The sequence below is a fragment of the Pelodiscus sinensis genome, chromosome 5 (assembly GCF_049634645.1).
Source record: "Pelodiscus sinensis isolate JC-2024 chromosome 5, ASM4963464v1, whole genome shotgun sequence".
Taxonomy (NCBI): domain Eukaryota; kingdom Metazoa; phylum Chordata; order Testudines; family Trionychidae; genus Pelodiscus; species Pelodiscus sinensis.
Window position 1 is genome coordinate 117,715,049 of NC_134715.1, and position 17,254 is coordinate 117,732,302.

The 17,254-nt window shown below is 40.0% G+C and overlaps 1 protein-coding gene across 10 annotated transcripts in view; it reads left to right on the plus strand.

Moving 5' to 3' along the window:
• The window catches only part of ZFYVE28 (zinc finger FYVE-type containing 28), a 275,066-nt gene that overhangs the window by 166,344 nt on the left and 91,468 nt on the right, over window positions 1-17,254 (plus strand). For 8 of the 10 annotated variants that reach the window (XM_075930868.1, XM_075930867.1, XM_075930869.1 and 5 more), the window contains 3 exons: window positions 2,823-3,025; window positions 4,274-4,363; window positions 5,956-6,045. In XM_075930868.1, coding sequence (XP_075786983.1) covers window positions 2,823-3,025; window positions 4,274-4,363; window positions 5,956-6,045 — 383 coding nt within the window. Of the gene's footprint in view, window positions 1-2,822; window positions 3,026-4,273; window positions 4,364-5,047; window positions 5,165-5,955; window positions 6,046-9,661; window positions 17,092-17,254 lie in introns of those variants that run through there. The other 2 variants (XM_075930873.1, XM_075930872.1) reach the window with 2 other exon arrangements.

Genomic DNA, 17,254 nt, shown 5'->3' on the forward strand with positions numbered 1-17,254 from the left:
TAGACTGCTACACAATCCCTAGGCTGAGTAGGCCGAGAAAGGAGCATGCAGAAGCCCCTTGCTGCCTGCCACCTCCACCCATGTGTCTCTAGGGAAAGTAATGGCACTAACCTAATGGGTCTTCCCCAGCTTTGGATGATACCTAGGGGACATCCTGGGTGAGGGGTACTGGCTCCAGGGCAAACATGACCTGGCTGGCAGACATTGAGCTGTTGCTGGCCTCATCCATCTCCTCTTCTTCCTCACAGGCTGGGCCTCCCAGGAGGGTGACAATGGGTGTCTCCAGCCCTGAGTCCACAAAGAGGCGGGGAAGAGACTGACCTAACCCCCCAGGATTTGGTGGAGCTGGGCATAATATGGGCAGCTCTGCGGTGCTGCCTCAGAGCGGAAGCTGTGCTCCTTGGCCTTCGCATAAGCCTGCCTAACTTGTTTTACTTTCATCCGCACCTGCTCCTGGGTGTGCATCTGGCCCTTGGTGGCCAGGCTGTCGGCCGTAGACATCCACATTCCTGCATCTCGTGCGGCGATTTGCCTCCTCTTCCCTGGAGATTTGCCTCCTCTTCCCAGACCTAATTGAGGTTCAGGAACTCTGCACCTGACCAGGAAGGCACATGCCTCTTCTGTCCCTGAGTACGGACCTGGGAGCTGGCTGCCAGCTCCCTTGCAGCTGTGGAGGGCTCAATGGGATCAATAGGGACACTCATGGCAGCAGAAAGCACTGGTCTGGCAGCTGCTGTGTGGCTCAGGGCTGTCAGTGCCTGCTGTGTGCCATACACTGTTTCCCCGGAAGCAGCAGCTTTAAGGGCTGTAGGGGAAGGGATGCTATAGAGTTCTGTTAAGTGTTGACAGAGTGGCCAGCAGGGCACCTGTGATTTCATGGAGGCTTCTTATTTCTAAATAACTCCATCTGCCCTGTCTACACATGCCCTATTCTGAAATGTCTATTTTGGAATAGGCATTATTCCTTATACAATGGGGGTTACAGAATCCAGAGTAAGATCCCTGTTATTTCAGTATTATTTTGAAATAATGAACTTGCTGTGTAGACGCACCCTTAGAGATGTCAAGGGACTTGGAGCATGTGTGGACAATCTAACCATCCCTGAAAGCCCTCTAATGGCAATACTCAGCATTGTGACACTTCTGCCTCCTCTGGGGTTTTTGCAAAACCAGATACAGTTTCTTGACATTATCCTAATGACTCCTACAATCTTGTTATAATTATAGCAAGAAACTGTTGCTGCATTGAGGGAGAGGGTATGTTGACATAGCAATGTTATTTTGCAATAACGTAGTCAGCATTTACACAGCCAGCAGTTATTTCGAAATAATGTCAAAATACTGTCAGGCTGGAGGATTTCTTTCTCCCACTCCTGTAACACTCATTGTACGGGGAGTAAGGGAAGTCGGAGGAAGAGTGCACTATTTCGAAATAAGTGCTGTGTAGATGCTCCCAGTTTTGAAATAAGCTATTTTGAAATAAGCTATACAATTGACATAGCTCAATTTCCATAGCTTATTTTGAGTTAAGGCCTGCTGAGTAGGTGCAGTTGGGTAGAAAATACTTGAAAAACCACTGAGATAGACACTACATTGAGAGAAAAATGAGTTGAACCACATTCAAACTAAAACAAAAAACAGTAGTACGTAGCACTTTAAAGACTCACATATGAAAAGCACAAATCAAATTTTTTAAATTAATTTTTAAATTAATCAAATTCTTAAAAGTGCTACATAGTCCTGTTTTTTGTTTCAGCTGGACCAGACTAACACAACTACACTTCTATCACTATTCCACATTCAAACTAGTTTTCTTTGCATGTGTTACAAAACAGGTTGATATTCTGGCCCTCCTGAAGCAGGCTTTTGTTCACTGTGCTAAAGTAGTTCCTGAAAATGTTTCAGAAAATGTTTTATACAATGATAAGATTCTGATGATTCACTTAATGGTAAACAGAAGTAGGATCTATGACCTTCCCTAAATGTACATAGTAAAGGAAACTGAATTTATTTGAGATTAGCATTGTGCACTGTATTCTTGTCAGCATCCTCATTATTTATTATCGACATCTAAGACCTGACTTTGTAATTACTGCTTTGAACTTTCTAGAGAATAAGAACAAGAGATCTTGGGAGTGCCCTTGTATCACAAATCAGTACATCAGACTGCTGAGCAAGGTCTAGAATTACAGATCCACCTACAGAGCTGGAAAGGTGCCTTCCATCTGCTGCTATTTGGCAGTCAAGAAAGAGACCCAAGAAATGGGACTGAAAAACAAGAAGAAAATACTTTGTTTTATGTTTTTCAAAATATATTTCTATTAAATGAAGGAAATAGGATTTACTTCAACATACATAGTCTGGAAGTATGATAGTCTTCACCTATCCTGCGATGGAGTTTATTAAATATATTCTTATATAGTAGGGTTTCTTAAACAATATACAGTATGTTCATAGGAATTCTGTGAGCTGGTGGGCATGTATTAGCCAGTATGTGAAATAAAGCTCCTGCTGCCTGGCTGCTTCTGAAACCTTTTCCTTTTAAGGCTTCTGCCTCTTCCCACATGGAGAGCACCCTTTTAGTTCCTTTGCTTTGATCCCGGGTCTTCTGCGGGAGCCTTCCTGCTACCTTTAGTTTTCCCAAACTGAGCTGGCCTTTTATCTGAAGGCCACAAGACCTGGAAGGACCTGGCCTCAAATACATCACCTAGCAATCAGATGAGGCTAAATCCACCTCCTTTAAAGTGCCATCCTACCCTATAAAATTCTCTTACATAAAATACAGCACTTTAATTCATATTTTAACAATTTTATTTTCACAGTGCTTAGCTGCTGGTTCCATTATTATGAATCGTGAAATTGAGAGCATGGCTATGAGACCATTGGCCAAGGATCTGACTCGTAGCCTGGAGGAAGTTAGGAACATCATTCGTGACCAGGCCTTAAGAGATTTGAATCTTTACACAGAAAAAATGAGAGAGTCACTTAAACATTTTGATATCCTTTTTGCTGAGTTTGAATTAAGGTAACATGCAAAAATATGTGTATACTGAACATTGTCTATTACATCTCTACACTTTCTTGCAGAAGAATCCTTCTTTGTCTCCTTTGTCACAGATTTTGAATTTCTTTATAAATTTATATCTATTTATAACATTGTCACATCCTTTTCCCTTCTATTCAGATTTAAAAAAAATCAGTAGCCACTTAGCAATCAGAGTTTGCAGTCTTCAAGTACAGTGCAATCTGAATATTAGCATACTGGTACGATATTTGGGGGATCTTTTCAAAGGAACAAATGGAAGTTGTAAATCTTCCCCATTAAAATTGTTGTCAGGAGAAAGACTAATAAGAGGGCACATGATAAATGTGTTTACAATAATAAATAGTCTAGAAAGACAGAGCAGCAGCTTCCATTCTTCCTGTCTCATAACTCAAGAACAAGAAAACATTTGATGAAATTAAAAGATGGCAAATACAAGAGACACAAAATAAAATACTTTTCACACAAGCCACAACTGAACTGTGGAATCCATTTTTAAAAACAAAGCAAGAATAAAAAAGGGATTGGAGATTTATATTAAAATCAAGATGGACTTGGTGAAATAATGGACATGGTGACATACATTTAGGAACAGATAGTAAACCTCACGTTTCAGAATAGTCAATCTCTAGTTTTGTCAGAGACAGGACACTGAACTAGATAGACCACAGGTCTGATCAAGAAGGGAGTCACGATGTTCAGTAGAGGACCAGTGATGTACACATAAATATCGCACGCAAGTACTGATACCTGCACATGAATAAATTATGTAAAATTACTGAAAAATATTTAACAAATACATCAGACTTCAGTTTGCCAATGTTAGGGCCCCTTAAATTCCATTGCCTATTGCTGAGCTATACTTTGTTAATATAATTTCATTTGGAATAGCACTAGATACAATTCTTAAATTTATTCAATTACTGTGTTTTCAAAAAATGCATTATAAACTGTTCAACATAGAGAACACAAAGTGAAGGTTTTATTGTTAAATATTTAAAATAGTACTTTTACAATTACTGCAGAAGTCTGTTTCAGTAATAAATAAAGCAATTTACATTGTTTTAATTTCCACTGAAATTGTAAAGTTCTCAATGAAAATTGTCAAAATGAATTGAAAAACAATTATAGTTCTTTAAGATAATTTGACTTGCATTTCTTTTCTGTTATATCTGATTGTTAAGGGGTTGAGAAAAGTAATTAAAATTTTACTTTTTAAAATTTTTGTAGTTATGTATCAGCCATGGTACCTGTAAAGTCTCCAAAAGAGTATTATGTACAGCAAGAAGTAATCGTGCTTTTTTGTGAAACCGTAGAGAGGTAAGAACTTTTCAGAAATATGAATTACACTTTTCTTTGGTGTATTTACCTATGATTTGGTCTCCTATGCAAATTTTGTACTTGTAATCTTTAGAAAGCAACATTCCATTTTCCTGGTGAGTGTTCAAGCATAAAATCAAAACACATTAGCTATCTGCAGAAATGCTTTGGCCTAACATAAAAAACATATCTCTGTATAATAGCTGGAGGGTATCGTTATAATATGTAGATATGTAGACTGACTAATCATTTCCATTCCAGAGGCCATTTTACTTTTTGCCTTCTGGGATGATTTGAGGCATTTAGGTGGGTTTTTCTTATTGTGGGGTTTTAGGCTTTTGTTTGGCAGATAGTTCTCCCATTACTAGAAAAACATATCTTGACTTTTATTCACACAGCTTTGAAAACTCAGTTTAGAGTGGGAGGTTGAAATTTGTCAAAAGATAGTCCAGATAGAGGAGAGTGTCCATGAAAACTAGTTTTGTTTTTGGCTGCATTGGGAAGTCTTAAATTGTACTTTTTTATGACAATGGATTCATTCTCCGGATATTCTATATCCAAGAGGTTTATTCTGTGCATGTGTATACCTCCTGTGTCATTCGATAACCGTTATCTTATCTCACTCAATAAGGTATTTTATTTATGCAAACACTGTTTCACTTCCGTTATTATTTTGATGTGTAGCCAAATTGTCTTAGTCAAAGAAAAATGGAAACAATGGCTGCCTGATGGAGACATAGGCTTGGGCAAAGAAAAGGACGAGAAACATGGGAATTCTGATCAGGGACTTACTCAGAGTCTGTTTGAATGTGACTATTTTACCCTTGGAGTGGTCTTCCACATCATCTTTATTAGTGGGGCTGGGCGAAGGTCACAAGGCACCAGGTGTATCCTGTGTCCCCTAGTCCACAAGAGGACATCATCTACTCACTTGTGGCTTGGCACTAACAACTCAAGACTTGTCTCCACTACCAGGTGTGATCGATGCTAAATCGGTTACTGATTGCTTTTCCTATTGGCTTCTATACTCTACCAGAATGAGAAGAGTAAGGGGAGTCAATGGAAAAGTTTCTTCCATTGATTCGGTGTGGTGTGGTCCCTGTAGCTTGTAGATCTAAGGTACGTTGACTTGAGTTACATTACTATCGTAACTCAAAGTACACAATTTAGATCAATATTTCCCCGTAGCATTGACTGTCCTCAGGAATGGCTTCTACATCTTTCTACAGCTGAGGCTGAACAGAGAGACTGGGAGAGACTCTCTAATGCTGTCCTTGACAATAAATCATGGCACCACCTTTGTCAGCAAGGGAAGTTCAGTCAATATAGAAAGGGCTTCTTCCTACTCTTTATAAATTTTGGAGTTGGAATGGAGATCCTCGAGCCACCTGATTTCCATTAGGTGGCGTAGCATTGACAGCAGTAGTCAAAAGAGACAGAGTTAAAAACATAGATTGAACTTTAAATATGAATTTCCTTCCTCAGTTTACCTGGCTTATATCACAACATTATTTTTTCCTTTGTATTTATGAACTGTAATAAGCTGACAACATTCTGAAAAATGGTTTACATGTATCCTGTTATTTACCTAGAGCTTTAAAGCTTGGATACCTCACTCAAGATATGATTGATGACTATGAACCAGCATTAATGTTTACCATCCCAAGATTAGCCATTGTGTGGTAAGTATTTGTAATTTTTAAATTGATTTATTTTTGGAATAAATGTTATTGAAAGTTTTGGTAAAGTCATATAGCAAAGTGTTTATTTGTTCTTACAGTATGTTGATCTTAATGGGTTGTTCACTTTCAGTCCTTTGGGTACGATGTCCATCTTTTTGCACTTGGATAGAAAGATGATGTCTGTCTGGATCTGTGCAGGTTTTTTCATATGGTTGATGGATTTCCATTCAAAACGGCTAAATGACTAAGACGGCTATTTCTCTATTTGTTCTTAACTGATTTTTATGAGCATAGTTTTTCAAAGAAAGAACTAAAAATAAAGGCAGTAAGATCACAAAGCAGTTATCAAGAGGTGGTCTTAATAAAGCAACAGATCCTAAAAGGAGAAGTCAGAGCAGCTATTTATTTAGACTAGGAACTGAGAGAAGCTGGTCAGTCACATCCCAGAAGGAAATGCATAAATACAGGAATGAAGGCAGGCCAACTGACAAGGAGAGGGGGGCACAAAAGGGGCAATTGACCTGGGGCCTGGTGATTCAAAAAGGCCTACGGCTACTGGCTGCTGCCCCTGCTACCTACCGCAGGGTCAGACATTTTAAATTGCTGCTGGAGCTGGTATGAAGGCTGAGGGGGACAGAAGAAGGTAGGGCAGGGCAGGGTGCTGAGGGATAGCTGCCCTAGCCCTTCCTCCTGCTTGAGGCCCTGCCCCTTCTGGGTTTCTGAAGCTGGACTCCTCCCACCTTGCCCAGAGTTCCAGCAAGTCTGTTGGTGCCCATGAGTGAAAGGATTTAGACTGTCACGCCATCCAAACCAGGCTAGGTACTGTAAACTCATTTTTTAAAATAAATTCTTCAGATGCAAATATTTTATCTCACTACATAAGTACTGGCCTTATGATATGGGTTCCTGAAAAATTGATTTTCAGTAGTAACCAGCGCTCGACAAGGTATTGAATCTACTCGCCTATGGCGAGTAGATTTCATCCGGGTGCCCTGTTCATTTGCATGTGCAGTGTAGGGCTGGCGAGCCGCTTTTGCCGCCGTTCGTCAAGCCCTGGTAGTAACTGTTATTTTCCTTAATGATACATACTAGAACTAAAGGGAGCTGTCATGGAATCTACTGGCATAGTATAGTATAACAAAAAGTGAGAGAGGTACAGACCTCTTTCTAGAATGTTCTTACTGTATACTGTATACTGGATGGAATTGAGGTTGGGTGAAGGAGGGGCCTGCGACTATGCGGCCTATTTCTGCTCCTATATCCATTCACGCATCTAGGCAGAGTTCCACTGGGTGACATCTGCTGGCTCTCTTGAGGACTTCAAGGGACAGTGGGTGCTGTCCAGGGTTCTCTGCTCGGTGTTCACGTCCGGATCCCTTGTTTTAAACCTTTGCCCTCCTCACCCATTACTGTTTTCTCTTTTTGTCCCCCATAATCATTTGGTATTTTGGGTTCTGCGGATCCTCCCTATAGTCTGAGGGGAGGTCCTTTCGATGTAGGCAGGCTTATGCCTCCCCATCTCTCAGACTCTAGTAGGACAACTGGATGGAACGAAAGGAAAAACTATGTAGCTCTTTAAACCATCTTGTTAGTCTTTAAAGGGCTACACAGTTTTACCTTTGTTTTAGCAAGATCAGACTAACACGGCTACCTCTCTATTACTATTCAACATGGATGGAATGAGACATTTTGCTACCACTTGACCCTTAATTTTTCTGCTCAAACTCCTGAGAAGAACAAGTTTTTTACTTATTAGTGTATCACAGTTTCTCATACGAAATGAACAAAATGAATGTTCCCTAATGAACATTCTTTAGTTAATAAAACAGCAGTTTTTCTGGAATAAAGCAAGCAAGGGTACAATTAATGTATTTTAGTAATGGTTATAGTTTTTAAAAGTTTGCAACCAGGTCTTAATATAATTGGAATAGTTGGAAGATGATAAGCACAAGCCCATTTCTACACTGAGAGAGTCAAATTTATTAAGGTTGATTTCTTACTACCTGATTTTGTGAAGTCGAAGGTCCATGTCTCCATTGTGTACAAGAATTCAACATAGTTCAAAGTAGTGCAACCCTAGTAGGGAGATTGCCATTGACTTTGAGAGTGATACGCAGTGGGTGGCTATCCTACAGTACCTGTGCCAGTTTGCATTCTGTGTTATGCTCCTGATACACATTGGGACCAAAACTGTGCAGAGGGAGGTTCTGTTTTCATGTCGTCAGCATCCCGTAATGTGCTTGTCTACCCTTACTTGAGATCAACAGGAAACAATCTTTCCACACCTATGCAGATACGCTAGCACTGAGAACATACACTCCGTTATGGTTCCTGATGTGCATCAAAGCATTGTGATGATGATGTTTACCTTGGTGCACCTAATTGTGGAGTATGTTAATAGTGTATGCTTAACACTCCAGGAAGACGACTAAGACAAATTTCAGGATGCTGTGGACATGCTATTCAGGCAAGCCCTTGTGTTCAGCAAATTGGAAATGCTGCCAACATTGAAGCACCAGTTCTGGTGCTGTTCGACAAGCACAGATTGGTGGGCCCATATAGTGTTGCAGGTATGGGAGGATCAGCAGTGATTAAAAAACCTCAGAATGCACTGGGCCACTTTCATGAACCTTTGTGAATGACTTTCCCTTGCCCTGAAGTGCAGGGACCTGCTCTGACAGTGGAGAAGATTGTGGCAATTGCCCTGTGGAACCTTGCAATATCAGTTACTGGTCAGTCAGGAATTAGTTTGGACTGGGGAAATCTACACTGGGGCCACTGTTACACACATCGCCAAAGCAATCAATACCATTCTGCATTGTGACACCCTGGAGGTTGAGTCTTTGAGATTCTCCCCTTCCATGTCATAAAACCCCTGGTGGTAGAGGCTATGGAACTGGATGAGGAGGGACACTTGCTCTGCAAGGGGCAGGGTGGGGAGCCTGTCCAGGAATGCTGCTATGTGCACCATCACAGACTTCAGGAATGACAAGACATTATCTTGGTGCTGCACTTGCAGTTCCTTTCCTGCCTCTCTGCTGTCCTTTCCCACTGCTCTGCTCACATCTTCTCCAGTAGCATACTCCATTTGCTCCTTAAACCTGTCTTTCCTTGTGCATTTTCACCTGCAGATTTATAAGAGGTGGACAGCAGATAGAGCTGGGAGAGTACACAATCTCCCTGCAATGACAAAAAGGGCACACATTACAGGAGATGCCTAATCCACTAACATTTAGCAAAAGTCTCTGTAAAGACAATGGAGAAGTGTTCTATGCTAAACTAAAGCTATGCTTTAAAGTGGTCACTGTATCGCAGGTACACAAGAGAGTTCTCAAAGGAACATCTGGACTTATGCATTTTGGAGGCTGGGTTGGATAAGGGGCCTGCCAAGATATGATCCTGGGGGAAGGAGTGGAGAAGGGGTCTGGTAGTGCCTGCGGGGAAGGGGGACAGGTCACTCGGCTTCCTCCTCTGTGTCCACCACATTCCACATCCTAGGAAAATGCTACTTTCCCATTCTGCAGGAGCCAGCAGGAGGGAGGGAGAGGGTGCCAGACGCTGTGAATCCATGCTAGCAGCATCTCCAGCATCTAATAGCTCCCCCTCCTTCATCCAGGTTGTCATGCGAGATATCAGTCTTCTCCAAACCGCAAAGAGTGATAAGGAGCTGATGCCGACTGAATATGCCAGAAACCTGGGCCTTATGCTTCAATGTGTTGTGCTGCAATGATGCCAGACTATTTACTGCTAGCTTGACATCAGAAGGTGTCCTACCATGAAGAATGAAATAAAGCAGGCCCACCCAGAAACCTTGTGAGAAGTATCAAAGGGTTCCTATATAAGAGCTGCATGGAGAAGTGCAGGAAGGTCTCCTGCTCCATCTCTAGATATGTTAACAAGCTGTTCCAGGTCTCCCGGGCAGTGTAGGCATAGAGTACATCACACATCATACCCATCTGCCTTAACCCACTTGCAGGAAGAAAAAAAAAGTGAACTCACCAGAACTGCCTTCCTTAGGATCAGTGCCTGACTGAGCTGTCCTGGGAGGCAGGGATTGTCTCCAGGGTTATAAAAAGTTCTTGGTTCTCACCACTCACTGGCTGCCCATTCTCTTCATTGTCCTCTTCCTGCTGCTGCTCCTTCTCCACTCTGCTGCCCTGATGAGCATCTTGGAAAGATTTCACAGTCTGGCTTGGTAAGCAGGTTGCCCTCCCCCAGGATTGCATGCAGCTGGTTGTAGAAGCAGCATGTTTGTGGTGTTACACCAGACCATCCATTTGCCTCCTTTGTCTTGTGATAAGACTAACTCATCTCCTTTATTTTAATATGGCACTGGTGGGTGTCCCCTGGTGTATCCTTTCTCCACCATGGTCTTTTCGATCTTTGCATAGATACCTCTATTTCATTTGCTGGTTTGGAGCACCACAAGAATGGACTACTGTCCCCATGCCTCAATGAGGTCCAAGATCTCCTTCACACTCCATGCTGGTACTCATCTGTGCGTGTGGGAACTGGAGCCCATAGAGCTCATAGGACTTGAACTCATGGCCACATGTGCTGCTCAGGTGTGCTGTTTACTCTGAGGTCATCTTGCAATGCTGTCCACATGGGAAATGAAATTCAAACTTGCCTGTGTCTTTCCTGTTCAACTAGAGAGCAGTAGAGTTGCAAGTTCTGGTCAGAGCAGTCACAGCAGGGCATTGTGGGATTGTGTCCGACAGGCCAAGAACAACGAATTTTGCAATGTTGCATCTATTCTACTGTATAGTTGACTATGCAAGGTCAAAATGTAGCATTACTCGTGAAAAGCAGGAGTACCGTAATCGACTTTAGTGGCATTTAAAATTGACAGAGTAGTCTTGGTAGAGTGGACTCATGGTTCAGAAAATGACCGTATGTGGCTAAATTCAACCTAAACTCCTAGTGTAGACAAGGCGTCAGGAAATCCCTTCTGAGTCATTGCTTCTCTTATACAGAGTAATGTCAACTAACTAACTAAATTCATCTGAGCATAAAAATAATCAACAAGCCTATGAGAAAGTGGCTGCTCATATTAAACACCATGCAGAATCTGCAACAGCAAGGGGAAAACTCATACACAAAAAATAAATCTAGTCTGGCTGGAAACCCAAAGAAATGGCCTTTACCAATCCCAGATTAAAAATCCATCTGGCTGCTCGCAGAACAGACAGTGAGATGATAACATGCATCACTGCTAAGTGATATTCCTGGAAAAATTGTATTATCCAGATAGGTCTTGTAGGTCTTAATATCTGGACTGTAGAGAAATAAGTCTTAAAATCAAAGGAAGATACATCTACGATGTACCATGCTTGTTAGCATATTGTATTTATTTAGTGAACAAAAATTGTATCCTTTTTAGCAATTGTTGCTGAGTAGGATGAGATGCAGCTTGATATCTGAATTGGCAGAGACACCAATATCAGGGAGGAGAAAGGGGCTATCAATTCACCTAGCAAAGCAACATTGTGTAGGGCAAATGATACAGCATGAAGTGCAGCTATTATACCATAATACATTCTTATGCTGAGTGCCTGTAAATTTAGGGCTTGTCTACACAGCATGATAATTCCTTGAGTTTTTTCACACATGGTAGTTTGTGGAGACCAGACAGTAAAGAGAATTGCATTTTTAGATTCGTAGGCTTCATTATTGAGTAGATTCTTATACAAATTTTAAGATGTTAATATGTAAAAACATTACTATGAAATTATTTAACTTGATAATATTCTAATACGGGAGGATTTAATTCATAAACTATTTTGAATGCTTAATCCTTTATTTGTCTGATAAAGTATTAGTTTAAGAAATACTTATTATCAGGGCTCGCCGAACTGCGGCGAGCCCCACTCGTCAGTTGCACTGTCCGGCGATCTGTGCATGCGCAGATCGCCCGAACCCGGCTCTTCCGGGTTACAATCTACTCTCCACGGGCGAGTAGATTGTTTTATTTCACTGACTATTTTTGAAAGGAAGCTTAGTGGCTAATGAAAAAGGAAATGAAAACAAAACTATTTAAAGAAACAAAAATCTGTATCTTAATATTGCCAACCAGCTTTTAGGTTAAAAGGTCACAGACATCTGGTATCACATTATGTAACACAGACTGTATAATTTCTACAGCACGTCAATGCAAGTTAAGCAAGCTTAACAGAAAATGACTATAATAAGCAGGGCTCGAAAAATTATACAAAGTAACAGAATTAAATTATGATTAATATTATAATATGATTTAACATTATAATACAATATTAGGGAAAATTAGCTACAAGGACAGCTGAGCAATAGAAAAAGTTACCTGTAAAGGTTGTGGAATTATCGTAATTTGAGATTTGAAACATAGATTAATTACCTCCCTATAAATGATGATTTGGGAATTAGGTCAATTTGGTGATAATATGGGAGTAAAAGAGAAAACCAATGGATTAAATTATTTATTAAGGGTCCCTGACAATTCTGCTAATCATACAGTGGAGAGAAATAAAGAACTGGAGACATTGGTTCCACCATGCTGAATATTATGTTATCATGTGGTCCATTTAAAAATATTCAGCATTTGCCTGTCCTCCGCAGCCTTGTTTCTTTCACAAATCTGATTACATTCTACTGGATGAGCTTAAATGCAATGTTTTTTCATAGCATTTCAAGGAGGACAGGAGTGAGTTCCACTCTGTCTTTCTCTGTCTCTATTTATATTTGTTGTTGGTTGTCACTGAAATCCTCAAAAGTTTGTCTTTCAGTCGATGCACTGGGATTTAAAGATGTAATTGGCACAATTAACGTATCCATGACACCTACTCTCCCTCGCTGTAAACTTCATCTTTAAATTTTATTACAAGTGGTTCCTCTAAATCCCCTGAAATTCCCATTTTTCCCTGCCACAAGCCAGGCAGCATGTGAAGTCCCATGCCATCTAGTGCCAGAGGTTTGCCCAGTGACTATAACTTAAATAACTATTCTTCTTCTGACTCTTCTATAATTAACCACTTTCCCAGGCTTCACTTTAACCAGAATGGAACCAGATCACTGGAACTTAAAAAAGGCTGTAGAACAGTTTTGAAACTAAGGGCTGGGGGAAAAGCTGACAGGTGTAGAGGAGCACACGGATCTGACAGACACATCTCTGATGGGCAGGTCTATTAATAGAGATTCTCTGTGTGCTAGTAAAGAGGAGATAATGGCAGATGATAAAATATAGGTAAGACCTGATGAGAAACATTCAAATGAAAAAGAGTCCCATTCAGTTAATCATGTAATGGTAGACGGCTAAAAAGTGACAGGTTTTAAAGCGTATATACAAATGCTAGAAGCCTAAATAATAAAAAAGAGTGAACAAGAGTGCCTCATATTGAGTGAGTACAGAAAATATATTGGAAGGACAATATATTGGTCATGCTGATGAGTGGCAACATATTTGGAAAAAAAACATGGAATGAAGTAAAAATCTTAAATGAACGAAACTGTACCATAAAACTTTTATGGCTAGTAATTCCATGCTCTGATAATAAGAATATAGCACTTGGGGTGTATTACAAAATACTTGACCAGGATGGTGATAGTGACAGAAATGCTCAGGGAGATTAAGAGGCTATCAAATAATTTAAAAAAAAAAACCTCAGTAATAATCACCACATGGTACATGTCATCTGAGGATGGGGTAGAGAGAGAAAGTTTCTTGACACATTAAATGATTGCTTCTTGGAGCAGCTGGTTCTGGGACCCACAAGAGGAGATGCAATTCTTGATTTAGTCCTAAGTGGAGTGCAGAGTCTGGTCAAAGAGGTGACTGTGGCTAGACTGCTTGGAAATAATTACCATAATACAATTAAATATAACATCCCCATGGTGCAAAAAACACCACAGAAGCTCAACACTATGGCACTTAATTTCAGAAAAGGGAACTACACAAAAATGATAGAAATTTGATTGTCTTTTTCAGATGTGTTCATTTTTTTGATTGTATCCTTTGGTATATATAGTTGTGCCAATTTTCTTCCTCTATTTGATCTGAGGAAGTGGGTCTGGCCCACGAAAGCTCATCACCTAATAAACCATCTTGTTAGTCTTTTAAGTGCTACATAGTCCTGTTTTTTGTTTCAGCTACACAAAAATGAGTAAGTTAGCTAAACAGACATTAAAAGGTACTGTGGCAAAAGTGAAATTCTTGCAAGTTGTATGGAAACTTTTAAAAGAAACCATAATAGAGGCTCAAGTTAAATGCATAGCCCAAGTTAAAAAAAAAATAAAAGAACCCAAAAAATGCCTTTGTGGCTCAACAACAAAGTGAAAGAAACAGTGAGAGGCAAAAAAAGACATTTTTTAAAAGTGGAAGTTAAATCCTACAGAGGAAAATTGAAAGAAGAGTAATCTCTGGCAAATAAAGTACAAAAAGGTAATTAGGAAGCCCCCCCTCCCCTTCCCCAAAGCTAACCAAAGTAATTAAAAAACAAATTAGGAGCAGAAAGCCTGCTAAACAACCTGTAGGGTCACAGGATGATCAAATTGCTCAAGGAGCACTCAAGGATAATAAAGCCATGCGGAGAAACTAAATGAATTATTTCATAGATCTTCATGGCTGAGGATGGGAGGGAGATTTCCAAATCTGAGTCATTGTTTTTAGATGAACAAATCTGAGAACCCTACCAGATAGAGTTAGGGTTGCCAGATGTCTGGTTTTGAACCGGACAGTCGAATATTTGACCTTTCTGTTCGGGAAACAAATTGAGAAAATATAAATGAGAAAATATACATGTTCGGTATTTTCTAAATAAGATGTAATGTAGATTGTGATGTAATGTCAGATGTATCTGATATTTTTGTTGAAACCATCCGGCAACGCTAGATGGAGGTGTCATTAGGAGGACACAGGACCAGATGTTATTCACTCAAGAGTTCTGAAGAAATTCAAATGTGAAAATGCAGCCCTACTAACGAAGGCTAGTAAGGTATGATTTAAATCCACTTCTAAAAAAATGCTCCAGAGTAATCCTGGCAATTACAGGCTGGTAAGCATAACTTCAGTATTGGCCAAATTGATTGAACTTATAATAAACAACTACCCGTCTGATACCCTGGCTACCCCTCTGGTAGTTGTCACAATGCAAGCCATCGAATTTAGCCATATGAAGTGGAAATCCATCAACTTCATGAAAAAACGTGCACATATACAGGGAAAGGCTAGGGAGCAATTTAAGCAATTCTACGCTACCAGTAACTTTCATTAATGTGTGTAGCCACACACCACGGCATACATTTTTGCAGCAAAAGGGATATATAGTAAGTGTAGCCTGAGAGTGGTAAATCAAAAAATTTTTTCACCTAAAATGAATTTCACAAAAACATCTGAGCAAAATAATATAAAATAGTTCATCCTTTCCCAAGTGGAAAAATTATTTCTTTCAGAGTGAAACGTTCCTGTTAAGATTTTTTCTTGTTTATTATATCATCAAAAAGTTGGTGATATTATAAACAAGTTCTCCCTAATTTTTAATTTCTAAAGTCCTATGCTCCCTGAAGAAACTAAGACCATATCTGAAAGATCCTTGTTTTGTATATAAGTATTGGGTTTGTAGCAGTTAAAGTTTAGCCTGAACAAACTCTGGTTTCTATGCAGAGAATAGGTAATGTTTATTTTTGTAGACATGACTTTAATGCTGGAGTCAGCAGCAATTAATTCATTTATGGCAGTCTGTCTTCTGAAATAAAGAAACTAAAGAATTAAATTGTGTTTATGGTAGCTGGGCAATAGAGATCTTCAGCCAGAAGATGTGACTTGAAAATAGAACGTAAAAAAATCCATCATGTTAAAAGTTATGTGTTGATTTCCCCAAATAAACAAGCTTGGCCTTTGCCATATAAATGCTAAGAACTGTACCTAGCTCCATTACTGAGGAGAGGCTATGTAGCATGGACCTTGCTACTAACATGACAGCAACAGAAGATTTTCACCAACCTAACGTAGAAGGGAGATAGATCCTTTTTTTTTTTTAAACTTGGGCACGTTTTAAATAAATTACATCATTATTTTCTATCACCTTTGGTTGTAAACTCAAGAAACAGTAGCATTTTCTCAAAAACGAACGAAACAGCACTCAAGTAATTACCCCATATATTGACTTTGTGCTCCAGTGAGATTTCTTAAAGTAATGAATATTTGCAAATTAAATATGTCTACACTGCAAAAAAAAGCAAAACAAATCTGAAGCACTGTGGCAGCAAGTCTCAGAGCCTTGGTCAACTTGGGCTTACCCAATGGGGCAAAAAAATAATGTAGATGTTCCTGCTCCCCCAAGCCTATAAATCCTTATGCATGTGAATAGTTCCACTGAAGACTCGTGATTGCAGGATCAGAACTAACCATTCCTTTCCTATCCTTGGAGGACACCTTTCTAAAAGCAGTCAGTTAAATTAGTAGCATGGTAGTATGCTATAAAGCAGTGGACTCCAACGCGCTGCCCATGGGTGCCATGGAGCCCGCCAGGTCATTTCTGTGCACCCACCGAATGATCTGGACTGGCCCCGGCCCTGGGCGAGTGGCGCATGGGCGGCCCCGGCCCTGGGTGAGTGGCGCATGGGTGGCCCCGCCCCTGGGTGCCTGGCAGTCCCAAAAGGGTGAGGACCACTACTATAAAGTATCATTTTTTTCCTAGCATGAATGCCTTTTCTACAATTCCGTATTTTAATTTGACTGAGCTAGGGAAAGTTCTAGCACTGGTGCTCAAAAAGGACAAACAGTCTATAGAACTCTTTACCAGAAGATGTTGTACATTCCAAAACTGTAACAGGATTAAAAGAAGCTAGCTAAATTGAGGGAGTCAATGTCAAGTCCATCAATGGCTGTTATGGATGAATAGGGACAGTGTCCCTACTTTCTTTTGGCCAGAAGATGGGAATGGCTAATAGGGGATACATTACTTGATAGTTAGCTATTCTGTTCATTCCCTGTGAAGCAACAGGTATTGACCACTGTCATAAGACAAGATACAGAGCTAGATGGACCTTTGGTGTCACTTAGTATCGTCATTCTTATGGTCATATGTTCTAAAGAACAAGCAAGTTGGAAAATATCTTGTAACTATAAGATCCTAAAGGGTCCTAAAGTATTCTGATAATTCACTTATATAGTTATTAACTTCTTCTGTATACTCATTTACATTTTTTTTTCAGTTTTAAACAAAGGAAATAATCA